The sequence below is a fragment of the Amphiprion ocellaris genome, chromosome 10 (genome assembly GCF_022539595.1).
Source record: "Amphiprion ocellaris isolate individual 3 ecotype Okinawa chromosome 10, ASM2253959v1, whole genome shotgun sequence".
NCBI classification, from domain to species: domain Eukaryota; kingdom Metazoa; phylum Chordata; class Actinopteri; family Pomacentridae; genus Amphiprion; species Amphiprion ocellaris.
Genome location: NC_072775.1, coordinates 17427989 through 17455831, shown reverse-complemented (window position 1 = coordinate 17455831; position 27843 = coordinate 17427989). Strand labels below are relative to the sequence as shown.

Below are 27843 nucleotides of genomic sequence, written 5' to 3'. Positions count from 1 at the left end.
GCCACTGTGAGCACCTGTGTGTGTACATATGCATGTATTTTCTAATTGTTTTGCTCATGACAAATAGACACAGAGGAACCTGCACTGAATAGCATACAAGTCCCATCATCACATAATGGCCATAATAACTTCTTAATTGGCAGCGTAGAACATTGTGTTGTGATGAGATGAGCTGCACACAAGTTGGACTACTGGGCTTAATTTGCTCCACTCAGTGTCAGGAAGAGAGGACATACTCCACTAATAATCACAATTTGATGTTCGGATGTTTATTAGAGCACATAAAATCAACATGACGAGGTAATCTCAACTAACAGGCCAAGTTCAGATGATACAACAACTGGACAGAAAAAAAAAGATTCAAATCAACAGCGTACATGCGTGCAAGAGTAACGCAGAAACTCATGTCATGTGATGACATCATGGCAGGTCTGCTTCAGCAGGCGACTGCTTTAGTTTCCGTCTCGATAACACATCTGGCATGTCCGAAGAAGTCCTGCAAAAGACCAGCGGGTGAGTTGTGCAAGCAACGTATTCTGTGTTGTGTGTCTGAGTGTGACAGGCCTGGTAAATGTGAGCAAAGACATCTCTAGAAAAACAGACAGAGTTCAGAGCAGGATTTGTTGCAGGCATCTGTTCACAGTGTCTTCCTTCTATTTGCATCAACCAGTATCATTTTATTTCCCAAACCATCCAAACGATGATGTAAAGTTTCATTAAGTACCAGACAGCAGTAAAACGACTGAACTACATAAACAGTGTATTGCTCTATTGTCTGGCTAGTTTTAATCAGGTTTTACTGTCTAAATGTAACTTTAACTGTGTGGCTTGTGAAAGATGGAGCAATAAAAATGTCACTAAGGGGTTTGGAAGCCTTGAGTGACAGAAAGGTCGATGCATACCATGCTTAATGTGACACAGGTCAGCACATGGCATGTAGGCTGATGAATGATTTAATCTGACAAGATTGAAATCCACCCAGTATCTGGGTTACTATAGCAACTACATCCAAAGTGACTGTTTGACTATGAAGAGGAGGTGATACCTTGTAATGTTCACTTTCAAAAGTCCACTTTTCTACTCTAAATTACTTGGAGATGGTCAACAACAAAAAAGCACATGTTCTTATGCAAGGTGCTTTGTTGGCACTGAAAAGGACAGTCTGACTATGATTTTAAAAAAACGTCTTTAACTTAGAGATGACTTCAAAAAATTACATGTCTCATTGTAGTGAGAGCATTTTGTCCATGAATCAGTGTAACAGATTAATTTTGTCAAAGCCAATACAGTTTTTTGGCATTGTTTTATGTTATCATACCAGAGTCACTTGTGTATGAAGTACTGTTACTGGATATACTGCAAAAACTCTTGGATCATAAGTATAATGTCTTAAAAAGAGCAACACAGAGTAAAATAGCTCAATACACAGTTAATCAAGTGAATCTGTCACTATAGTAACTAAATGTCTTCATTATCTGTGCTGACAGATTACATAACTGACTAAAAGCAGGGTGTGAACATGGAGCAATATTTTCAGGTTCATGTGCAATATGAATTTGCAGTGCAATTTGTATCAGCTTGAAGTGCAGTTCTGCCCTGATTACACTTTAATCAACCTTTTGACATGTTTGCAAGTTTTCCTACAATGTCAGTCTGGCTAAACCTGATTTATAGAGGGAACTGAAAGCACTTCTGACATTTGGGAACTGTTATTGTCACGGAAACTGTACTATAGAAAATGTATCCTTAAGGTGAGGGAATTAGTGTGGTTCCAGACATCTGGTATTCAAGTCTGTTGTATTTGCTCTACAATTCACCTGTCTGTTTTAATCATCCTTATTACAGTATTTCTTGCACCATATAAACATCCCACCACTTCTAGCTCTTGCATGTAAAACACAAATCTGCATTAGTTGCCCCACAACATGATTGACAGGAGACAGACACTGTTGGGATCATACCCCTCTTCTGGGTTGATCTCCGTCACTGGTCCGCCCTCCACAAAGGTCCCCATACGACTCTTAGAACGTTCCAGATTCATTTGACTCTGAGTTCCTGGCAAGACCACAAGACAGGAGAAAACACGCAGCATTGAGTATAACTGTACACGTTACACTGGTCTGTGTAAATCAGAGATCTGTATCGTATTATGAAGGTTGAGGGGAAACAACGCCCGGGCAAAAAGGCACACAAATACTTGGACTGTACATTATGTAGTCACCTGTTTCAACCACTTAAAACCAGATAAGCTGCTGCTTACAAGCAACATATACACTACCGTTTAAGTTTGGAGTCACTCAGGCAATCTCATGTTTTCCATGAAAACTCACACTTTTATTCATGTATTAACATAATTGCACAAGAGTTTTCTAATCATCAGCCTTTCAACACCATTAGCTAACACAATGTAGCATTAGAACACAGGAGTGATGGTTGCTGGAAATGTTCCTCTGTACCTCTATGTAGATATTCCATTAAAAATCAGCTAGAATAGTCATTTACTACATTAACAATGTCTAGACTGTATTTCTGATTAATTCAATGTTATCTTTATTGAAAAAAGTGTTTTCTTTCAAAAATAAGGACATTTCCAAGTGACCCCAAACTTTTAAACGGTGGTGTATGCATGTATGGATCTAGTTCCAAAGCCTGACAAAGGGAAATGATTTACTGAAGCCATGATGTGAATTCTCTGAATGCTGAGGAAATGGAACAAAATATTATTACTTATTATTGATGTGCTCCACAATATTAACTCAAATTACAATCCTGACCAACCTTCCTCTATCCACTAAGTGAATTTTCACAGAGCTTTTAGCATTGATAATACGAAAACATACTGTATGTTTTCTGCGAAAAAAAAGAAAAATTAAAAAATATATAAAGACAAAGTAGTTACAGATATGAACTTAGCAGTTTTATGTATAGAGGTAGGGTGTAGCGTGTTAAAACCATACACCCCTGCATAGATTATTTCTTGAAGTGGAACTTAAATGACACCTGTGATAAGCAGACAAAGCATCACTGACTTTCAGTATTTGATCGGAATACTTTTCTTTTATCTTAGTAATTTAGTTCTTTTCACTGGGGCACAAGAATGCAGATTTTTTTTCAAATTTGATTAACATTTCATACTGAAACACTATGATTTTTCATTGCAGTGCATTGCGGTATCACGTGACTTTATAATACATTCTGTCTTAAGTTTTTATGATTAGACTAATAATTGCATGTGTATAGAATCATTTACTATCTGTCACATGTTTGTACCACCTTGTGATGTGAGTACAGTGGCTATTATCTCTCTCACGTCATTCCTTGGTCTCATAATGTGTTCAAAAATGGTTATAAAAGAAGAAAAAGTGCAGTTCTTTTTATTGCGCCCTGTGAGGTATCAGAAAGAAGACTTGTGCTCTCCAGTAACTGTCTAAACACAACATCTCTCTCACTGGTGTCAACTATTAGCTCTCCATTGTACCTACAGAGTGTTTTTTTTTTTTTTTTATCAACATCAGGATGGATCAGTATCAAGTGCCTTTGAATGTTACGTGATATCTTTATTAATTAGCTACCTCTCTTCTAGGACATTGATTTCACTCACCTTCTCGTCTTAGTGTCTCGGCTGGTTGATCCGGAGCAGGATTGGCCGTCGGGTGCACTCTAAAGTTTCCTGAGGAATTTTCAGAGCTAAAATGTTTCTTGGACAGAAAGAATACAATGTTTTACTAATGCAGTGAGCAAATAATTTAACAACTTACCAAAGGATGGAAGAATGTGGTTGATGTTCAGCCAGGCTTTGATGAAGGGGTAGATTGATATGAGCAGGCCTGGAAAGCATAAAGTGTCATTAATTTCATGAATGATACCATTGAAAAATACAGGTTTTTAATTTTAATTGCAGTGTTAGTGTGAATATTGGTCACAATCTTGGTTTGAAAAGAATTCTTTGCCTTGAATTTGCACTAAAGTGGATTGAAAAGAAACACAGAGAGGCAAATGTGTTGTTCTGCAGTTCCTGAGTAAAATCTCAATATGAAGGGATATCACATTTTACTGCCTAAATCAAATCATCTGCATATTCCAATTCACGGCAATCTGCTAATTTAATTTGTTGGAGTGTTTGAGACCTGTGTTTGATACCTGCAAGTCACAACAGGAGATTAAAAAATAAAGAAGTTCCCATACTTGGAGAAGACTGTTTGATGAAATATGTATTCTCAAACTGAAATCCTCTCGACGTAGCCTGTGGACTATTTTCAGTGTGCCAGATACAGTGTGTGATGTTTCCTCCTGTTCAACTCCAAGTATAAAGTAATATCTGAACTGCAGGGCTTGTGTGCCTCTCAGTGGCACTGCGCTCCAATTCAACACAGTTATTGATTTCCCTTATAAGCCAGAAGAGCTGGCATTAAATCCTGGCAGGTCCTGGGGGTGGCTGTGATGCATGTCTGTGCTTAAAATGTCATGAAACTGCAGAAGGAGTGAAAACAATCTGCCGAGAACACTCTGTTCATACTCGTTAGTCAGACTGTGTTGGAGGAGGCATAACGGCACACAAGCCCCAAAACGCATAATTAGATGCTACTCAGCTGCACAAGAGTGAATGTCTCTGTCATGATGCTCGGTTTTGATTTCCCAAATTCTTGTGCGCATCAGAAAGACGAATTAATAACTGAAAGCTGATCAAATCGTCAGTGAGAACGTGTTTCGCATTAGCCATGCAGATCAAAAGCCCTGCCCTTTGCTCTTTCTCTCCAGGAAACCGGTTAAGACACTCCTCTGTCTTGGCAGTGCAGTCCCTCTGGCTATCAGCTGGTTCCAGTTACACTGTTGTATCAGATGGATGCTGGATGGAAAATGTCACAGGCCACAGAGCTTTCACCTGAGTTTTTGGCATTTCTTTTAAACAAATATTCAGTATTTTTCCAGTCAGATATGAGGGTGTCCTCCTCGAAACAGACAGCACTCTCAATCCTTTTGTAACCACTATTTTTTCATACATCAAGAGACTGCATAATATTTTTTGTCCTAGGTTTTTATGAGCAGCACTGGAAAAATGATTGCTAATATTAATAGCAAAGTCAGTCATTTTTGTTCTTAAATATCTTTTTTCCTTCAAACACTATACTGTTTACACTCTGCCTTGTATATATATATGTTATTTTGCACAATTTGACACATATATATATATATATATATATATATATATATATATATATATATATATATATATATATATATATATATATATAAAGTATATTTATTTTTTGCGTGTTTTTCTTCTACATTCTTATTCTTATTGTTTCGGTCTGGAACAGGAGCACAATGATGCATTTCATTGTGCATTATACTATGTATAATTGTTTTTGTGATAAATAAAGATCTTGAATCTTGAATCTAACATTTTGTTCATTTTAGAATTATTAAATTATCTATATGGGAACAAATAGAAATTTCTTTTTTTTCCCCCAGTAACTTATTCACAAAGAAATATATTGTATGATGTAATATGGAGTGACGTAACAAAATGTTTGGGCTAAGTTAACACAAAGGAAATCTCACTCCCAGTTTGACTTCACAATGTTCTAAAACTGTTGTAAAGTGCTGCTTAAAAAGTCCTGCCACAAATAGAAAGCACAAGATATTCACTGTGAGAGAAATAAACAGATCAGAGGCTCAAAACAAAAAGCTATCAGAATAATGAAAAACAACTTAATAGCCTTCCCATACGTGGGTCAGTTGTTCCTAAGATTTTCCACACACACTCACCGAGGCCTCCCGCTCCCAGGAAGATGCCTCCTACAGCATCAGCATCACACTCCCTGGACACCCCGATGATGATGCAGCCCGCCACAATGCTGAGCAGGGCCGAGCCCACCCGCAGCCCATGGTACTCCCCGACGCTGACAGGGTTCATTCAGCAGGTGGAGGCCCCCCACCTGCCCCACACACACACACGCACACACACACACACACACGCAGAGTGAAAAGTCCTGACACTTTGCTCTGCTTTAACTTGGGCCCTCACTGCTTGTGGCAGCTTTACTGTCATCTACACGAGCCTCGCCCCTCCCCGTCTTTCACTCTCTCTGACACAGAAACACTTTCACTGGCAGAGCCTCCATCTCTACGCTGTGTTTCTCAAGATGTCTCATGCATCTTTAAAGATGGAGCTCTGGTTTCCATTGCCAGTGAAAATGAGAAAGCTTGGGGCGCTGACTCTTATGACAGCGATACGCACGCTACAAATCTGATCACAGTCCTTTTCATACCAGCACTGGCATCCAGTGTCATGTACATCGAGTGTAATTTACACAAAATTAACACTTAAATGACAAACAGCCAGTACGTTAAGGACTTAGAGGTAAGGGATAGTGGTATGACTGCATGGGCAGAGCAGCACAGAGACACAAAGAGGGAGAAAGAGGAGCAGAGGGCAGAGAGAAAAGAGGCGACAGTCAGAGTTGGACTATGTGCTACTTGTGTCATTTGTCTGCAAGCTTGAAGGGAATGTGTAATGAAAGGTTCAGAGAGTCCTCTACGGTGGGGGCCCGAGGCCATCCACAAAAGCATGCAGTTGCCATAGGAATAGCATATCCATGGCAACAGAGGCAAAAAGAGGGTAAGCAGGATTAACACCGGTGAATAGGATAACAAATGAACTTACTGGGTAGAGGAGAAACAGTGGCACATTTCCTGTTCAACAAGTAAACTCCTTCTATTTTACTCTAGTGCCACATGTCTACATTTATGCTATGTTTATTATTATGTTGCTAATACTGACGGAGTCTGCTTTAAAATCAAGCTACGGTAATTTGCAACCCCCTGTCAAACTTTATCTGTCTTAGTTACACATGTTTTACAGGCCCGAACAGTTAAAAGTCCTTCTGAGTCACAATTACATATTCTCTCAGAGAAAATTAAAAAGCTGCAATAACAATATGAATGCCTGTCAACACATTAGCAGAAGTAATAATGTTGAGGACAGACCATGCAAAGCATTTGCGAAGTCCATCCACTCTACACAGACCTGGCCATTCATTCAGGGTCAACTGTCCTGTTTTCACATCAGCATGAGGTGATACATCAGTTAAAAGCAACAAAATGCCTTTTAAAAACCTGGTAAAGAAGGTACTAAAATATTAGTTAAATGAAATCTGCACTGCCTGTCTGAAGTGATTCTTCTTTTATTATTGGGTTACTACACTTGTATGAGTAGGGAAATGTTAACACTATGATGCATAAATGGTGTTAGAAGAGGTTCCGGGCAACCAAATAAACACTCTCAAACAGAGTATTCCGATTGTGCTAGATGACACAAATGACACTCATCTTTCTATGTCTTCGAGGTCAATAGCAGTGTGACACCACAAAAAAAACAGCTGATTTCGCACAAGTAAGACTACAAATTGCTTTTAAGTATTTGCCATTGTTTATAAACACTGATTATAATTTATGGACCCAGGATATGATTACAAACATTTTGAGCAGCAACATCTGTCAGAGGTTTGAAAAGAAATCACCAGACTGCTGCACAGACAGCAGTGTCTTGATTATCCAGAATAACACAGAAGACAAAAAAATAAATAAATAAAAGCGTATGCGTTGGCCGGGAATCGAACCCGGGTCAACTGCTTGGAAGGCAGCTATGCTAACCACTATACCACCAACGCACTGTACAGCGACATCGGGAGACCCCTAGTTCTGTGGACTTTGGAGCAGGACTAGGCTACAGCAACCCTTGCATTTTTGTTTTCTCATGCATCCGCCTTTCCTTTTTCCGACTGCGAGGCAGATAAAAGCAACAATGTGACGCAGCAGGCAGAATGACGTGTGGAGCAAGTGTAAAAAGAAGATAATTATTTTAGTATGAAGAGTACGTTGGTACCATCACTCACGCTGGTACGGTACTGAAAATGCGACAAACACTTCAGCTGTTCATGCAGCTGTTAATCGCATTTGTGAGCATCAAACAGCAGTAAGCATTAAAAAACTTCACCTACATCTTAACTTTGCGGTAATAGTTAATGAATATTTTCTGGTTCAACGATAAAAGGATGCTACGCACTTGTAGGGATTGTTCAGCATGTTGTGCCTTTGCGACGTTAAAAGAAATGGCCCGTACGGGGATCGAACCCGCGACCTTGGCGTTATTAGCACCACGCTCTAACCAACTGAGCTAACCGGCCACAGATGACGTTGTCGAACTCAGCTTCACTATTGGATATACTCAGCTTTCGGAGCTGCAACCTGTACTTTCTCTCTGTATGCAGTCAACTACCTCTTCGGGTCACCAAATGTATATTATTGTGATATTTTAAAGGAAAAGCGAACAAACCATTTTAGTCTACGTCACGTTAATATTTTATTATTTACACGCTTTTAAAGATATGTACAGTTGCTTCGTATGCCAAATGTGCAGTTTTGCTTTTCTCACGCCTCTTCTATTTTTTGTAGCCTACGTCAAATCTGGAGTCCATAGACAAAAAAAGATGCAAAAGAATATTGAATTGTTTGTACATGCTCCCGTTTATCTTCTCTGTATACCCCGCCTTTAACGCAGACCTCGTGGCGCAACGGTAGCGCGTCTGACTCCAGATCAGAAGGTTGCGTGTTCAAATCACGTCGGGGTCATATCTTTATGCCGAGAATTGCTCTGTGACGATTAAAGTGCACTTTTCATTCGAACTACATTAAACACTTCTATTATTATTGTATTTGTGTATTACGATTAAAAAAGAAAGAAGGCATAAATACAACTGTGGCAAGTTCTCCAGGACGTAATCTAAATGCTCTTAATCACTTTGTGTTAATCTAATTGAGGACACACCTGTTATCCTCGTAGTGATCAAGTAGTGCTGTTCTGTCAACAGCAACCACAGGTTAAGAGCATAAGAAGATTAACTGTATTTTATCATGATTTACTGCTATGGTCTCACATCTGTAGTGGCCTCATGAAACATCTCTTTACTACAAAATTACACTTACATGAAAAAACCTCTCCAGAAAAAAATCATACCAGCAGCTCAAAACAAAAACCAATTAGCATAATTATTACCAACTCAATGGCTTCCCCATGATAGCATCAGTTGTTCCTCACACTCACTGAGGTCATCAGCTCAGTTAGATACCTCCTATGTATCACCATCACGTTTTCTGGAGACTCCAATGGCATGTTCATCTGTAGGAATAGCAGTTGTTGACTTCGGGGCCAGCCAAAATCCCTTTTCTTTTGATTCACATTGGCATTTCTGTAACTGCAGCAGATATTCTCTGAAAATGTAAACAGATAGACAGTCATAACATTAAAGATAGTTTCTGATTCTAAAAGTTTAAAGTGCATTTTGAGATTGTCAGGGGGAACAAAAGTTATAGTGAATATCAATACATATGCAAACTTTACTTTGTGAATCAATTTCATTCCCACATTTTATGAATTCAGGTGTAAACAGCTAGAACACACACTGCTCGAAAGAAGAGGGGAGCCAGCATATTACTTGTCCTGTTTTTAGGTTTGTTGCACTTTTTTAATGGTGCCTCATCATGTAACACTGTCTGCTGCTTTAACTTTTCATAAAAAAAGATCCTGTGTCCAGCTATTAGCACCGCAGCACAGACTGGTCAATATAACTTAAGTGTCGCTTAAACAACCTACTCAAGCGATAAAATAAGCAATAAAATGTTGTCGACAAGTTACACCTGCAAAAGGAAAAAAATTGGGCTCGTCCGGGATTTGAACCCGGGACCTCTCGCACCCTAAGCGAGAATCATACCCCTAGACCAACGAGCCGACTTACAAGAATGGACCACCGGATGGCTTGACAAAACTTCCAACTGTTACAAATTAACAGTCTTTCGGTCTTTTTAATTGTGCCGTGATTAGTTTTATTTTAGTAATTTTACGACACGGTACCGTATGCCTGCAGGATTTGTTTATAAATTGTGGATAAAACTGTTGACATTAGAGTATAATCAAAAGGTATGCTTTCTTATCAAGCAAACCACAAATATAGCAGCTAAGCGCTGCTTCTTTAATTGTGTTTCACTGCAATTGCAAAACGTTTCCTAAATACTGTTTCAGAGGAAGTCTGTGGTCAGAGGTAGGGTTAGGTCAAAACAGACGTTGTATTCTTTATTTAGCTATATTCCAGCCAGCTGACTAAATGATAAAAAGAAAGTTAAGTGTTAGTGTCACAAGAACACTAATCTCAAAAATACAAATATAGCCTTCTTATATAGCTCTTCTTAGAACTTTTCAACTATTAATGTTAACCTTGATCTATCTATCTATGATGGAATTTTAATCTTTTAGCACAATCACATACCTAAATCCATGATGTTAGTTTGCGCCACAGGTTCAAGCTGCAGTGGAATAAGTTCACTTTCTGAGAGAACAGCACCAAACAGGCGGATCACTGACCTCACCTGTTGGCATGTTGACATCTGTTGAGCTAGTGGTTAGGTTGGCCTGCACCTGCTGGTACACCCGGTATGTTAAAAGTCATGCAAAGGTGCAGCAGACTTGAATATAAGCAAATTATTCTGTAAAAAGACACCACAACAACTACACTGTATTCAACACAGTGACTGACTGATCCTCGTGCTCACATGCATCAGCATTTACCAAAGTGCAAATTAAGTAGAAGAAAATAGAAAAAAAGACAATCAATTTACTGAAAAACATTATACAAGTGAAAACATTTAGGAATTATTGAATCATAAGTATTTATCAAAAGCATTCCCACTGCAAAATTGTCATGACCTGGTCCTGCTTCAGGGACTTAAATAACATTGTAAATACTTCTATCACTTGATTACTTTGTAATAGCTTTGATTTGGTACATTTGCTTTGCTTTTTTCCTTGAATTGTAACATTTACTGTTTATTTGAGCTGTAAGACTTCTAAAAAAAACGTCTTTCTTTAACTTTTCTACTTGTCAGTGTTCAGTTATGCAGCGAAAAACCACATCAAAGTCTTCACATGTGAAAATACACTTGATTCTGAGAAATACTAATGTTAAATGTTACTTAATGTTAAATATCATTTTAATTCTCATTTTATTTTCAAGCCACCTGTGGTAGACAACATACTATCTGCAGGTTGCCTTTGTTACCCCTATATTTTGTTGTTTTTTTAAACACACCTAGAATTAACTTACTAATAATTATTATCTGCTTAGGTTTAATTCAGAACTGCAAAAGGGTGTTTCATTTTTAATAGCAGGTTCATCTCTGACAGTAATCCATCCACGGTGAATCATTTAAATATTTCCATGACATTACATGTGAATACATTCAGAGGACATATGTGAGAGGCTTACATTAGGTGGTGTTGGGATGACACGTAAGGCCCGTGTCATATCTATTTCTAAACAGTTTAGAAGTGTAAAGACAACGTAATACTCGCTTTATCTGAAGGTCATTCCATGTCACTTGGCTGAAAGGTGTGAGTGCACTTTGTACTACAAAAAGATAATAAATACAGTGCGGTAATATACACCATTGTTTGCCAATACGTACCAGTCAGCAAATCTTTCTACGGCATACGGGTTTCTGTCTGCTGTCATGTGACCCACACTCAGCCATCTTGTGGAAAACGAAGAGAGAGAGAGAGCCCAGAGAGAGCCACACAACTCAAACCTTGTGCTGTCAGAACAAGCAGAGGTAAGACAGCCAAAGTTTAATACACTAGCCAGGAAAAATCGTACATTCAAGTTAAGTGCCATGTCAGAGGGGCAAATTCAGACGAGCTGGGGTGCTCGGGACAGTTGTTAAACCACCATGTTTACTCGGCCTTGCGGCACCGGGCTCCAGTGGCTCCGTGTGCGGATCCAGGCCGTGTGAAGTGAGGGGCGGTTGGACAAGGAAACGTTGTTGTGGATCCAGGCTGCTCGGAAGGCCGCGTGTAGCTAGTTAGCTAACCTGTTAGCATGCTAGCTGCAAATGTTGAGGATAGGGATTACCTTATGCCAGACCAGTGTTACAGTTGTTATGTAGAATATATGACACACCTTCTTCTGTGCTGGTCAACGAAATTAGTGTCAACACAGAAGCATACGTTCATGTGAGAGTACAGCTACGTTGGGATAAAACTGCTCGCTAGCTGGTTGGCCAGCTGCTGCTAGCTAACGCGCTAGATGAGGCATCGTTGGCTGCCGTCTTGTTGGCCAGCGAAAATACTGTGGTGTGGCACCCACATGCAGTAAAGTGGCATTTTAGCCGCAACCACCTACCGCATTTCAGTAGAACTGTAACTCGACTGTTAGCTTTTAATCAACGGCACATATGTTGGCTAATGTCAGTTATGTCCGGTAAACGGTTAAGATAGCCATGGTAATTGTTTAGTTGTCTGGTTAGCTTGCTACGTTAGCTAACGCAATGTTGGCAGCCGAGGGTGATTTGTACTTAACCTTCCTGTGTGACCATCACGTCTCGTAATGATTATTGTAAGCCAACTGTAACATTATTCGGTAAAGTTATCGTCGTATGATCTAAAATAGTGGGATGTGTCGGTCCTGCTAACGTTAGGTGACGTTACCCAGGTGCTTCATCTTGTTGGATTTCACGTTAAAAAGTGGAGTGGATTCTAGACAAACTATCAATCACGAAAACTTTGCAGTTGCGCAATGATCTGTCGTTTTTCTGCTCACTCGAGTCGCTTTGCCTCATATCAAAAACATTATCTGACTTTATCAAACTGATAAAAGTTATGTCATTGTGAACACATTGGGCATTTGTTGAGCTCGGGAACGATAATAACTTCAAACAAGTCATAATGTTATGTAAACTCAGGCAGCCAGGGGGTTCGCTTTAGGTTAACGATGGTAAATCTGTGAAGCGTGTAGGAGAATTGCCATAAATGTCGCTAACTCCACTTGAGTTGCTGTATTTATTGCTTTAACTAGCAACTTACACGTGGCTTATCCAGGCTTCCATATGGTCAGTGGTATTGTGAGTCCACTGTCGCCTTTTGTGTCCGTGTTCCGAGGAAGGCTACGCAATAAATCCTCGCAATGAAGCTCACTTAATGTAAGGGAAAATCTTGGGAGTGAGGGCATTTGCGTAAACTAACAAATAATCTTGTTGCCATGACGTGATTATTTTGAGGAGTTTATTTGCTGGGAGTAGTCAATTACAGGTGTCTAACATACCCTCCTTGCAGGCTTGGAGACTTCCTAAAATAGCTTTAGCAGATTGAAATTGTACACTGCTTGTGAGCTAGTGGGATGGGCTATATCCTGAGGAGCAGGAATACATTAAGTGACAGTGACAAAACCTTAAATATTTTTACAAATACTGTCGAGCAGAATTATGCCATGGCAGAGGAATTGCATCAGTAATATGAACAGTTTGACATCGGTTTGGAATTAATATATGTGAAGGTATAAACTTATTTCAGGTGTGTTTGAGAAGATTAATTTTAGTTCTGTTGATTATAGTATGTAGTAATAACATTGAAGCAATGTGCCAAATCCTGATATACACACACGCTGAATTTTCAAAAGTAAAAAATCTGTTGCTGGGCTACACTACGTTTGCACGTTTTTTCATGTGACATATAGTGACTATAATAATTTAAGACTATTTTTTCTAGTCAACACATACACAAAAGGATTTTCAAAGAAGTACAATTAATACAACAAATAGTCACATCATACGTATATGAACTACACTAAAATCAAAAGTCAGTTAGTTTTTAGTGATTTTGGGTTAAGCAAAATAAAGTATATAGCTATGTATACAGGATTTTCTTTTTTTTTTTTTTTTTAAGCAATGTGGATAAAAAGTCTGGTACTAATCTTTTCTCTTTCTCTGCATATTTCTAGAACTTCAAGGAATAATGGCTGAAACCCAGACACTTAACTTTGGACCAGAATGGTAATTGAACTGGCATGAAATAATTATTATTGAGTGAAGTCAATTTTAGGTTGTGAAACAGGTTTTATATTCAGGCTGAGGGCAGCTTTCCCATACGTGTTTAGACATGCCACCTGCCACCTCAGCTTTAGTGTTGTCTCGTGTTCATCTGTCTGTGATGCTGTTAATATGATTTCATTCTCTGCAGGCTCCGTGCCCTGTCTGGAGGTGGTGGCAGTGGTGGTGGTGGAAGCAGCAACGCTGTTGCCTCTCCACCCCTCTCACCTGCATTGCCAAAGTATAAACTTGCAGACTATCGCTACGGGAGAGAAGAAATGTTAGCACTTTATGTAAAGGATAACAAGGTGGGTAGTCTATAAGGTCTGCATCTTAGCTGCTGATATATGCTTGCAGTCATTGAGATTTGCGTGCAAGTAATGTTTCTGTCAAGATTAGATTTTCTTTTCCCTTATTTGTTGTGTCATAAGTCTTTTACAACCATATATTTTCTAACAGTAAAGCCTGCGTTTGCTTATTTGTCTTGTCCAGATCCCTATAGACCTACATGATAAGGAGTTCCTGCCCATATTGCAAGAGGAGCCCTTGCCACCTCTGGCACTTGTGTCTTTTACAGAGGAAGAACAGGTAGGCGTACTAGTTCTAATGTCAGGCCACTGTCTTAGTGAGAAATGGTAAGATCAGAAACAGTTTCTGACTTATCAACTAGACCAAGTCAATGAGATTATTGTCTGAGGCCAATAGGCTTCTTATTATGGTTTCTTGAAATCTACAGGACTTTTGTTAACTAGGCTGTCAAATACAGAGCAGGTGTAAAGAAGAGAGCTAAGAGCTGGCTTTTTGTCCCCCTTGCTCCCCACCCCCGTTTGTATTTGCAGAGAAATTTTTCCATGTCTGTAAACAGTGCAGCTGTACTTCGGCTGACAGGGCGAGGAGGTGGACCGATAGCAGGGGCACCAAGAGGCCGAAGTACCTCAAGAGGTAGAGGTAAGAATTTAACTAAGAGCATACATGATAGTTGCATGCCTCCTTTTATCATTCCAAGGATTAGTTGCTGCAGGTAACTTTGTGCTGTGGAATCAATCCAATACGTTTTATTTTTGAAATGAACTTTTGTTTAGCTATTTAGCTACTCCACCTGTCCAAGGTGTCCCCTGCCTTCGCCCTAACTCAGCTGGGATAGACTACAGCCCCCCCGCGACCCTAATGAGGATTAAGCAGTGGAGAGATAATGGATGGTATTTAGCTGCTCTGTGCAATCTCAGAAGAGCAATGGCAACTGCAGATAGTTAAGATGTCTTTAAGGAGTTCAGCAGTTTTCTCACAGTTTTGCGCAAGAGATGTAATATTAGCACACTATAAGTGTTGTGCTTACTCAGCATACTTTAACCTCAGCTGCTTGAACGCATAAGTAATGTGCGTTAAATGTGAAAACAGCTGTCTGAAAGCATAATGTTATTTGCACAGACACATTGAAGATCCATAAAATTCTGTTTTGTCATACCACAGTACAATATATTTTGGTGTTAGTCAGCCTCAAATGCTTACCTTAGTGCATAGTTGTATGGTTACTGTGAGTCCATGTGTTATATTTACTGTCTCAAAATAGAGTTGAACTCGTCAGCATATTGCTGTTTGTCACTGCAGAGACAGTCCAAGTGTTTCAGCAATGTTACCAACTACTAACCATGCTAAATTATCTGTTTGAAATCAGTTTGGAGTTGCAGTTGTGGGACTATTCTTCTGTTGTCTGTACAGTCGGCCTCTTAGTGTTCACATGTCCAGCTTGAAGCCCTGATTGTGGATAGAGTTTAAGTGTAATCAGAAGCAAGTCTTAAGATTTATACACAGTCTTACGTGCTTGTTTCCCACTTCATCATGTTGGCTAATCATGTCATTAATACATCTTTTCCTGAACTAATCAATGAAGAAGGTTATACAGAAGGTTTGTCTATATAAAGAGGTATTCATAGATACAAGGAAACAGATATTAGTAGCTGGTCATAATATTGTTACTTTACACTAAGTCGGTTAACAAAGTGCAGCGTACTGTAGCCAAACTGCATTGTCTTTGGTGGATATTGTCTATGAATCACGGAGAGGATAGATTCAATTAGAAACCACAAGAGCCGGTTTACTGTACATCTTCTGAGTGTAAGGGAAAATCAGGGCACATCATGATTCAGCAGATGTGGGTATCTGTTAACAACAGCATCAGAAGGTCTGTATGGACTTTTTGATCCTCTTCTGGGGAAAATCTCAAATATTTTGTGCAACACTCTTTCAGTGGTTGAACCACATTTGTTCCTTTGATCACAATGTAAATATCCAACTCAAAGCCAAGTCTTGTGTGAGAAGTTGCACATAATCATGATTAGTATAACATGCATATATTTAGCACCTTTAAGAGATCTGCGGACACCTTGCACGCATCGAGACAGAAATAGCAGAAGAACAGCAAATACTCGTGGCAGTGATTACAGAGGTCACAGCATTAACTACAGCCATAGGCTCTGGTGATCAGAAGTGGCACTGCACATCTCTGACAGAGTTCCCCAATTTGGGGACTGCCCCACTGAAGGCTCTCTCCCCAAAGGTCAGCAGGCTGGCATCAGGGATGGTGAGCACACCCTTGTCTGAGGACCACAGATTCAGAGCGGGGTGCAGGGAAGGTCATCAGCAGCTACGTCTCATTAGTGGTATGTAAGGTCCTGTCGACTTGTGAATGTTTTCAGGCCGGGGAAGAGGAGATGGAGGGTTTTACCAAAGAAGTTTTGACGATGTGGAAGGTTTTGGTCGTGGAGGGAGGGAGATGCATCGCTCCCAAAGCTGGGAAGAAAGGTATTACAATATCCATTATCCTGTGAAGTTTTCCCTGTAAAATCTGGCCTTGTTTTGACCATGTACAGGTGTTAAGTATATATATATGTATATATATATATATATATATATATATATATATATATATATATATATATATATATATATATATATATATTTATATATTTATTTATTTATTTTTTTATATATATATATATATATATATATATATATATATATATATATATATATATATATATATATTTTTTTTTTTTTTTTTTTTTTTTTTTAGGCATTTCAATCATGGCATTACATAATGGCTGTTTTATGTTTTCTTACCAGGGGAGATAGAAGATTTGAAAAGCCAGGTCGAAAAGACCCAGGTTAGTGGTACATTTTGTTGTTCAAATAACCAATACATGACGTTTTTTGGCAAATGCACTGGCTTACCTACTTGTTGTTCTTTACAAATGTGGCAGATGCTGCTCCAGGACATTTTCAAATCAATCACAGTAAGTGTGCTTTGTACAAGTTTAATTGTCCTGTAGAATGTTGAGATTTCTTTAGTGTGTGTAAATGGTACAAATTATTATTATTATAATTTGAAAGTTCCCTCAGGATCAATGAAATGTCATTTTTTTCTTCACTATGTAAAATTAATCTTAATGGCGTCTCCTTTACCCCCCTTCTCCACTACTTTTTGCAGTCCGAGGCAACTATGAGGATGGTGGAACAGGATTACCAAGGAAGCACGACTTCACGCGTTCAGAGAGTGAGAACTGGCGTACTTCTCGTGATGATCAGAACGGTGAGGATGATGAGGGGGGCTGGCGCCTGGCAGGTTCTCGACGGGACAGTGACCGGTGGTGCCCCCCGAGCCCAGGTGGGCACTGCACTGACCACAATAGCAATACATTTATCTCTGATGTATTATCTTTGATAAATGTATTTGTGGTATATTGACATGTTTGTTATGATCAGTTTAAGACAAGGAATTTGTGTTTCATTAGCCCCATGACCTGCTGAGCATTCTGTTTTTTTATTGTAGTGCACAAGACCATATATATGTAGACTACAACCAAACTGAATTATTGGCTAATCTCCAGCTCCACTTCTTTCTTTATAGTGGCTGATTTGTCAGCTTGGCTATCATTATATTATTACATGTAACAGGTACCAATCAAGGACACAGGTCTTAGGTAAGATTGACCGCTTCACTGGTGACTCCTTTCTCTATTGCAATATGATTTTAACTCGCACATGCTCATAAATATGAAAAATAATGTTGTTTTTGTGTGTGGTGTTATCTGTATATGTAGACGGGCAACAGATCTGCAGATCTTAATGAAGTTAATGTTCACAATGCAATTTATGGTTTTTAGAATTCTCACAATTCTGCCATTTTTTTTTCAGATGGGCCTCGGTCAGCAGGGTGGCGGGAACACCCAGACCAACGTCGCCGTTTCCCATTTGATGCAAGAGAAGACGAGCGTGGCTACAGAAGGCCACGGTCAGGCAGTGGCAGCCTGGAGGATGAGAGGGACAGCCTGCCGGAGTGGTGTCTGGAGGACGCCGACGAGGAGGCGGGCACCTTCGACTCATCAGGGGCCTTTCTCTCACTCAAGGTAATTGATTTTACTTGAAGAACAATATATATATATGAATGAAATGTTCTCACTAGGTATTATAAAACAAAGTATTTCTTTATTAATTTATTCACTTGGGGCCCAGCCAATTACAAAAGACTGGATGCTTTACAGAATGACACCAGTGCAAAATTTTCCTTGTCTGTGTGATTTTTTTGTTATTAGAAAGCCTCAAAGGAGCCTATTCTGGAAGAGGCTGAGCTTGACTTTAAACCCCTGGAAGAGTGTGAAGAAGGCGTGGAGGAGGAGGACAGCCTGCCCAAGGAGACCAAAGAGACAGAAACAGAGGCCAAAAGAGAAGCTGACCGAAAAGGTCAGTCACTTTGATAGTTATTTCTTTTATAATGCATTTTTGCCATCTTATCTTGCTGTTTGTCAGCCCTGGATATCAAGTCAGATTAACATTGTGCAAGTTCAGATAGAGAATTGCAGTACTGAAACATTTTTCCTCTCTATACTTACGCCATATGCATCAGTATGTAAATGGAGTGCCCAGACAAACTTTTGAGCTCTGAGACGAGAGCCCCGTAAATGTCTGCTTGTACCCATCACCAATACACGTTAAAGCAGCTAGAGACACATTCTCACACACTCTGGCTCCCTTTTAAGAGGACCCAAAACTCTCTGGTGTGCTTGAAATGATTGTGATGATCTACTTTGAGCAGCTGTAGGACAAGCTGTGAAGGAAGCACCCACTGTTTTAGTTAAATTTTCGCTTTTCAGCAAAGGGCAATTTGAGATGTCTGACAGAAAAAGTGTTTAGTTAGTGCATCTTGTCTGCATTCAGTTTTGTAGTGTGAATGCCACAGTGTCAACAAGACGTAAGGAACATCAGAAATTTTTATGTAGTTATACTTTAGTGTCTTATTATCTGAGCTTGGCCGTAGCCAATTATTATATGAAATTATCTTAATACCAATATTGTTTGTATGAGTATTTAATATTTATAATATCATCTTTGTAATTCTGTAATGAATTTTAAAAAGCTGCACTATGTAAAATATACTATGCTTCCAGTCCAAATATTGTTTTGAAAGAAAAATCTCTTCTAGTCTTTTTGTGTCATTCTTGTCAAGGACACAGAAAGAAAACTAGTAGATCTTTGTGCAGATGCAGGCAGTTTTAGCCACCAACTTTACCCCAGTAGCATACATAGTAAAACGGTTCTGTTTTTGCTTCATTTTTCCAGAAAATGTATTTATTTGACTGTGACCCAATATCATGACTTTACTGTTTATTTTAGAGTTGGCCAGAGCATCAGAGGAGGCTCCATCTGTTGCTCCACCAGTCTCGGAGCCACAGGCTCCGACTCAGTCCTTATCCCCAAACCAGCCCAGCAGAACAGAAGAGCCTGAGAGGCCAGCTGAGCGGCAGCTACCCCTGGAGCTCCCCCCAGAACCCTGCAAAGTCCCCCTGCATGTCCCCATGTCTAATAGCATGCTGGAGTCCCTTCCCATGACCCACATTTCCACTACCCTTGCAGGTGGGACTTGTCGTCAATTTCACCATTATTATGACTTATTTTGTTAGATGGTTCCATGTACCTAGAAAACTAATATCTACTTTTTTTTCTCACACCTCAGAAGTATCTGCTCCGTCACCCACCATCCAGCTACCACAGCAAAAGCCCATAGAAGTTCCGGTGGCGATGAACAATCCTTTACCCTTCCCCTCAAGTATAATGGACCCTATTGGCAGGCCCACCACGGTGCCACACGACACTGATGAAGATGAGGGACTAAAACACTTTGAGCAAGTAAGTATGTAGGTTTGTAACATGCAGATGTGTCAGTGGGGCTGCTGTGTTTAATTAAATTTCCAGTCTGAAGATCTTTTAAAATCTTGTGGTCACTGAAGAGATAAACATATTGTAACTATTATGATAGATGAGATGTGACTGCTCTATCAGTTTCCTGTAACTGACAGTATAACAACAAATCAACAACAGCTCTTTTCAGTGAAACTCCAACGAGTCGAAGTTAATTGACTATTTATTTCAGGTTGTATTGATTTGAACAGGATTATGAGTAATGTAATGACTTTTTAAAAAAATTCTTATTAAGGAGGCAGAAAAGATGGTAGCATACCTACAGGACAGTGGGGTGGATGATGACAGACTTGCAGCAAAGACTTCAGAGAAGCCCAAGCCTTCAGGCCTGCCGCTCACACATGAAGCTGCTCTCAAGTGGTTTTACAAAGACCCCCAGGGGGAGATACAGGGTGAGACTGGAGGAGATTTTATCTGCTCAAAATGTGATATGAATGGTGTACTTTCATGTTCAAAACTGCCACAATACAGATTCCTGAATCTCTGCTGTGTTTTTCTGTTCCTTTAGGTCCATTCAGTAACCAGGAGATGACAGAGTGGTTTCAGGCTGGTTACTTCACAGTGTCTTTGTTAGTCAAAAGAGGGTGTGATGAAATATTTCAGCCTCTGGGAGAGATCATGAAGATTTGGGGGAGGGTACCGTTTACTCCAGGCCCTGCACCGCCACCTCTACAGGTATGGACTATCCAAAATGTGGTCCATTTGATTCTTTCTGTCAGCTGGTTGCTTTTTAAATAAGCACTAGCACCAATGCTAGCCAGTGACCTGTAGATGGCGTTATAGTCCACCATGTGAGAGTAATCCTTCTGTTTTAAGTGGGTGTTTTTTTGTGTTGTCTGACGTGGGTTTTCTCATCAAAAATACAATTACTGGTCAAAAATCCTCAACACATCCGCATTAGAAATCGCATTGAATATGAGATCCCCTCTACATTACTGTAAGTCCCTTCTCAGTGTTGGTTCTGTAATGCAGGCACCAAGTTTCCAGATGACACTTCAGTTAGCTTCCAATTGGACAAGGAAGTGCTTCCAAATTACTGTTGATTGTAAATCCTGCTTGCAGGTACACACTTGAGATGTTTGATGAACTCAAGGAAGCTTTCATCAGATGATTTCAGCGCAGCCTTCCTCAGGTGAAGGTCAAACATCCAGGAAAAGTTACATTAATAAAACCTCATTTTGATTAGGGGGCTTTTAAAGACCTCCTTTTGCTCTGTCTTGGCAATTTTGGGAGTGTCTTTTCTGTAACACTTGTGTGTGTAACTGTCATGATTAATTCTCACTGTGATCTTATGTATTGCAGGCAGATGGTGATCAAGAGAGGTTGAAGAGGCAGCAGGAGCTCACTGCTCTCAACCTTTACCAGTTACAGCAGCTCCAGTATCAATACCTCCTCAGGTATGCCACTCTCACATCTGACAGTGGCATGAAGTGACGTTACACTGCAGACTTCACACAGCAGTCTGGAGCCACAAATTTTTACAACTTTGCATATACAGCATTGCCCCACCATGCTAACAGACATTTGTACACTGCCTGCTGGAATTATTACTCACACACTTATTACTTCAGAAACAAAGGTTAAATATTTGATTTATTGCTATCCATTAAAATTTTGGCTTTTGTCTCCCTTTCATTTCTTCCTCTCTTCAGGCAGCAGTATGCCCAGGCCCTGGCTCAGCAGAAAGCTGCTGCTCTTAGCTCAGCTCCTCTTCATCAGCAGCAGCAGCACCAACAGCAGATTAACCTGCTTCTACAGCAATACCAGGCTCTTAAGATAAGGTTGGTAACATGCACATCATTGCACAAGTATGTTTGTATCCCCTACCTATGAATCTACTTTTACCCATGTTGGCTAAAGTGCTTTGAAGGTTACCTTGCTTACCTTGCAGTGACATCAAGGAACATTTGCATTTATTAATGCAGTATTTTATGTTTTATAGAGCATCTGAGAGTCTCCTACCTCCTGTTACACGATCCCTGTCTGTACCAGACTCTGGTTCTGTTTGGGAAATGCAGAACCCATCCTCTCAGGCTTCTTGCACACCAAACCTCCAACAAGCTGCACCGAGCTGTAAGTTTTACTTTAAATGTTCTCCCATATCTGCTAAAGAAAAGGTCTATCGCATTATAGTGGGTGTAATACAACCTATTCTATGATTCACAGCAGCGTGGGATGGCAGCAGCAGCGTATGGGATTTACCTATAGACTCCATGGCACAGGCTCCAACTATCGAGCAGATGCAACAGTTAGAGAAGTCCAAGTCTGCAAAGGTAAACAATTATTGTTTATCTTATGACTGAAGTTTGAAGGCTCTTTCTGGTATAACAGCTATATCGAATGTCTGATACCTACACAGTTTTGTGACATGAAAATGATAAGAATAAATGAAATGTTAAACCTAAGCTGATAAAACTTTAAGTCATATACATCTACAATGTTTTTGGGGATACTATCTTAAGCATATTTGTGTTTTGTTGTCTGACAGCTGGAGCTGGAAAGGCGTGAGGCAGAAATGAGAGCAAAACGGGAGGAAGAAGAGAGGAAACGGTTGGAGGAGGCCCTGAGGGCTCGACAGGAAGAGGAACGGAAACGCTTAGAAGAAGAGGAGCTGGCGCGGCAAAAACAGGTCAGCCATTTTAACAGCATCAGTTCGAAGCACTTAAAGCTTTTGAGTTACATTGATGGCACTGAGGCTGACCCAGTGTTGTAAATCTTTAGGAGGAGGCACTTAGACGGCAAAGGGAGCAAGAGGAGGCACAACGCCGGCAAAAAGAGGAAGAGGAGAGACTGGCACAGGAGGAAGCTCTCCGAAGATTAGAGGAGAGGCGGAGGGAAGAGGAGGAGAGAAAGAAACGGGAAGAGTTCCTTCGCAAACAGGTGAGCTCACAAAAATAAGTCACACACTCAGTATGTTTTAAAAATGTGTCACTAAATATAGTATTACTTGATTCACCAGGAAGAGGAGCGCAGAAAGCAGGAGGAACTTGAGGCATTGAGGAGGCGTGAGGAGGAGAAGCGAGCAGAGGAAGAGGCAGCAGCTGCTGCAGCAGCAGCTGCTCTGGCCCAACAACAAGAGGAGCAAAAAAGGAGAGAACAGGAGGCCCAAAGACAGCAGGAGCTGCAGAGACAGAGACAACAGCAACAAGAGGCACTCAGGAGACTGCAGCAACAACAGCAACAGCAACAGCAGCTTGCACAAATGAAGGTAATGCCACAAGAGGATTAGTCATCAAAAATCGATGGTACGATATGGACTTAAACTTGACAAAGCATCTCGTCATGCTCTGCAGCTTCCATCCTCTTCAAAGTGGGGCCAGCAGTCAGCCAACACTATAAACCAGACCCAGAACGCCCTGTCATTGGCCGAGATCCAGAAATTAGAAGAGGAGAGAGAACGTCAGGCTCGGGAGGAGGTAAGGACAATGAACTGTGAACATTTGGAAACTCTGTTACCAGTAGTGTACCTATCTTGAGTTCTAAGTGTTTTTGTAGTAAGTAATGCTTTATTTTTAATGAAACAAATGTGATTTCAGTGCATGTTATTCCCCTTCTCACCCTCACAGCAGCGACGTCAGCAGCAAGAGCTCCTGAAACTTCAGCAGCAGCAGGCCTTGCAACAGGCTCAGCAGCCCAATGCCAAGTTGTCTGGTTGGGGAAATGTGGCCAAACAGCCAGTGGTTACGAAGTCTTTGCTGGAGATTCAGAGGGAGGAGGCCCAACAGATGAAACAGCGGAAGGACCAACAGCATCAGCAGCAACCACAACCACAACACCACCCCATCGTCACCCAGCAGACCCGCACTCAAAACAGAACTGTATGTGACAATGCAATCTTGTTTTATGCTAAAACAAGATAAAAGCACAACAGAGTTTTTTGTGGAGTCAGCACTACAAGCACCATTTTAACATTAGAAAACAATATTATCCAAAATATTGCTTCATGATCTTATTTCAAATTGATTGTTGTAATAGTTGTTAGAAAAATATGACAGAATAGCTTGATGATTTCCTAATTTCTAACTATGTAATTTCACAATTCTGTCAATATGCACATCTCTTTAATCCTAATTATATCATGTGATCTTTTGCAAAAGAAAAGGAAAAAAAAAGAAACCTCACAACACCAATTATTTAGATGATCAACAATGAAAACTGTTCTAATCTGTTGACTATTTTGATTTAGATTTTGATAATCAGTCACTTCTGGAATTTTGAAACCCTGAATGCAAAGGGCTCCTTTGTTCAAGCTTTTCATCTTTGGGATTTGAGCTGAAAAAATAAGCAATTTGAGACATCAGATTGGACTTAATGAACATAATGATGGGAACATTTCACTTATTCTGATGTTTTGTAAACCAAACCGCTGACTGGTCATGGAAGCAATTAATCTGTAATGAAAACACCTGTACCTCTTATCTGAAGTGCATTTCAACTGCATTGTCTTCCTCTCTTAACAGACATCCCTGAGTAACTCGGTGTGGGGGTCTGTTAACACCAGCGCCTGCACTAACTGGGGCTCAGACTCCAGCAGTATCTGGGGTGACACCCACAACTCAAACATGGGCTTCTGGGATGAGGCTGTGAAGGAGGCTGTTCAGCAGCCTCCCCCGACCAGAAAAGGAAACACGCAGAAGAACAATAAGGGCAATGCCAATCTTAGGTAGTTACCTAGAAAGCCAAAATAGAATAATGTCTTAGTCACAGCCTCTGGTGAAAAGCATGACTTATGGTATGAAGGGTATGAGTAATACGCAGATCTTAATGACCTTTTTTGTCTTCCTCCTTCATTTGTTTGTGCACATAAAGTAACTCTTTGAGTGGGCGAGCCAATAAGAAGGTAGAAGAAGAGGAGAAGCTGCTAAAGTTGTTCCAAGGGGTCAACAAGAGCCAGCAGGACACTTTCATGCAATGGTGTGAACAAACCCTGCACACTCTCAACACAGCCAACAATCTGGATGGTAAGTCTTTAAAAATATGTCTTACAAAGTTACTACGCCCACAACTATTGATGGGTCCTTTCTGGGAGTCAAACTGACAAATATTCTCGCTCTTCTCTGCCAGTTCCTACGTTTGCATCCTTCTTAAAAGAAGTGGACTCTCCATACGAGGTACATGACTATGTCAGGGCCTACCTGGGGGACACTCCCGAGGCCAAGGACTTTGCCAAGCAGTTCCTGGAACGTCGTGCCAAACAGAACGCTAACCAACAGAAACAGGCACCGCAGAACCAACAGCAAACCCTTAAGCAGCAGCAGGTGAGCGAGACTGAAGTGGTAACAGCTATTTAAAAGCTCACCATATGGGTACCAAATGTTTTGCTCCTATTTTTGCCTGGCAGATCCCCACAAGTCTTGTAATGTGATCAAAATGAGAGACATCTGTCCATTTCTCTCCCCCCAAAATAGGCTTTCCTCTGGGGCTTTTCTGCCTAGCATGTTGAGACCAATCGTAACAAGTGAAATGACATAAGCAATACCGTCATTCCCCATGGCTGCTGCTGTTATTTACTTTTCTGCTGTGAATGTGTCATGCGTCACCCCTTTGGATCAACCCCAAAAGACAGCATTGCACCATTTGTTCCTTGTTTCTTATTATAATCCTCTAGTGTCTAAGACTCATGTGTCATAGAATTTCCAAGTGCTAACATTAGTTCCTTTTTTTTAATGATATCTGGATCAACGTGAATATACTTTTTCTGCTATTTCCTCGATTAGCCATAACAGTGGAGTCTGGTTATTTCATCCATCAACTGTTTCTCAATAGAGATGTCAGGCTTTGGGGGTTTGTTTAGGTGGAACATACTCAGATAATGATTTTTTTTTCCCATTACCAGTGGGCAAGATATAAAAACATAGCTGTTAGACAGCAAATGTTATGAACACAGTCTTTATAGATTGTTGCAACCAGAAGAACTAAGCAGCCCTGCCTTATTGCACAAGACCAATCTTATTAAACACTTGCCATTATTGGGCAGGTTGTAGCTCAGAGGTTGTTGTTTCCTGTAGTGAGAGGGATTTTGAAAATGGTAGCACACAGATAGCGTTAAGGGAAGGAGTATAATATATGCAGCGAATGGCAAGCTTAGATCCACAACCTACGTTCGGTGAGTCAGACTAGCACTGAAACATTTCAAGGCAGCACTGCCTCCGTCACAGATACTCTTTAATGGTGTATTACATCAACTGTCAGTATTTTAGCTTTTTTACAAGAGGCACTTTTATTCATAGAACTAGAAAAACTCACTTTTTGGTTGGGTGAAAGAATTGTCCGGCCATAGCAGTTTCTCAGAAAAGATACATTAAGACCACTGGAGTGTGTGACATTACTTCATTCTAACTACGTCTAACATTACAATTCATGTTTTCAAAAGCTGAAAGTTACATTTTCTGGTTGCATTTGATCTGTATCAGAAATGTAATCCCTACATAATGTTGAAAAATCCCAAACTAAACTAACAGTAATATTTTAATTTTGGTTATGACCAAAAGTTAGACATTTTTCTCCTGTGGTTGCATTACTCTTAAGTCCACATTTCTCTCTGTCCAAGGATTCTGTATGGGGCGGAACAGGATCCTCATCTCTCTACCAGTCGAACCATACGAGTGGCCAGCAGCAGCGCTTTGAGACCGTCACCTCAGGGAAGAAGAAAAAGAAGCAGAAGATGGTCCGGGCAGACCCCAGCCTTCTAGGTGAGAGCAAGCATCCATCTGCTGAATCTGAAAAATCAGATTTTTATTTCCCATTTGCTAATGGAATTATTGGTGTTTTTATTCAATTTGCAGGTTTTTCTGTGAATGCGTCATCTGAAAGATTGAATATGGGAGAGATTGAGACTTTGGAGGACTTTTAAGGGACTGCAGCCAAGCAAACCCCACTGACTTTATCCAGTTTGAACAGCAGCTGTTACCCAAACCCCTGCCCCCGACTGCTTCCAGGACTTTCACCTTTTTTTTTGAGTCTCCCATCTATGAAGCATACTCTGCTAATTCCTCATCAGTTCCAAAATTGTGAGCAAACTGTGACCTCTGAGGCAGGGTGTGTTTTCCTGTTGCAAACGGACCTGTAATCTGATTAAAATCCTCCAAAGAGATGGTCTTGAGCAAACTGGTGAGTAAAACAGCCAACCAGCCAAGCGAGCAATGAACTCAAGTTTCTGGAGAAAGTCTGCAGAGGTGTCGATGTCTCCTCGGCATCAGCTGCTCCATCCTAAATTCTACCATGTTGTACAAACTCACGGTAACAGATTTCAAATTTGGCCTCCTTTGTATGTGATTTTTTTTATCTTTATTTTTTGTTTTGTTTTTTTTACAAATTGTGGATATATGGGTGGGGTAGTATGGGAAAGGTTAGAGAGATTATATCCATTGTTTTTGTTTTATTTATTGAAAGTTTTTCCCCTACACTTTAATCCCCTCTTCTCTTTCCGCTTCCCTCTTTTCGGCTGGGTGTTCATGGATAATGATGGCAAAGTAGAGCCCAAGGATTCGTGCCCACTTATGTCCTGTTTTAAGGACATGTTCAAAAGTTCCAAGTAGCTATCTATTTCTTGTAAAATACTAGGCTGTTAAAGAATAAACTTTCAATTCTGCATCTGTATTATAATATATGAAAATGATCTGCCGGAGTCATACTTTTTTATTGCAGTATGAAAAAATAAAACAGTCGGATGTG

At 40.2% G+C, this 27843-nt stretch overlaps 2 protein-coding genes and 4 non-coding genes across 9 annotated transcripts; 2 read left to right on the top strand and 4 right to left on the bottom strand.

Moving 5' to 3' along the window:
- Positions 1-247: 247 nt before the first annotated feature.
- On the bottom strand, positions 248-11655 carry kncn (kinocilin). The gene is made up of 6 exons (XM_055014263.1): positions 11521-11655; positions 5770-9273; positions 3759-3827; positions 3602-3670; positions 1962-2055; positions 248-496 (listed from the first exon to the last, which is right to left on the bottom strand). Exons 2-6 carry the CDS (start codon positions 5915-5917, stop codon positions 421-423), a joined length of 456 nt encoding a protein of 151 aa, XP_054870238.1. The 5' UTR covers positions 5918-9273; positions 11521-11655; the 3' UTR covers positions 248-420.
- Positions 7602-7673, bottom strand: trnag-ucc (transfer RNA glycine (anticodon UCC)). Its single transcript has one exon. It is a non-coding gene; the product is annotated as a tRNA-Gly (tRNA).
- On the bottom strand, positions 8116-8189 carry trnai-aau (transfer RNA isoleucine (anticodon AAU)). The gene has a single exon. It is a non-coding gene; the product is annotated as a tRNA-Ile (tRNA).
- trnaw-cca (transfer RNA tryptophan (anticodon CCA)) lies at positions 8563-8634 on the top strand. The gene has a single exon. It is a non-coding gene; the product is annotated as a tRNA-Trp (tRNA).
- trnap-agg (transfer RNA proline (anticodon AGG)) lies at positions 9719-9790 on the bottom strand. The gene has a single exon. It is a non-coding gene; the product is annotated as a tRNA-Pro (tRNA).
- On the top strand, positions 11558-27843 carry gigyf2 (GRB10 interacting GYF protein 2). Of its 4 annotated transcripts, none has more exons than XM_023293563.3 (29): positions 11558-11664; positions 13827-13878; positions 14066-14222; positions 14407-14502; positions 14754-14862; positions 16611-16716; positions 17038-17078; positions 17175-17207; positions 17402-17503; positions 18109-18320; positions 18507-18654; positions 19585-19824; positions 19925-20097; positions 20405-20561; positions 20678-20844; positions 21472-21566; positions 21822-21950; positions 22112-22242; positions 22339-22442; positions 22658-22798; positions 22891-23049; positions 23129-23377; positions 23463-23585; positions 23736-23987; positions 24630-24832; positions 24979-25130; positions 25234-25427; positions 26720-26861; positions 26955-27843. In XM_023293563.3, exons 2-29 carry the CDS (start codon positions 13841-13843, stop codon positions 27020-27022), a joined length of 3921 nt encoding a protein of 1306 aa, XP_023149331.1. In that variant the 5' UTR covers positions 11558-11664; positions 13827-13840; the 3' UTR covers positions 27023-27843. The 4 variants fall into 4 exon arrangements, with proteins under 4 accessions (XP_023149331.1, XP_023149330.1, XP_023149329.1 ...); XM_023293562.3 differs by having other exon boundaries at positions 22336-22442; XM_023293561.3 differs by having other exon boundaries at positions 17402-17578.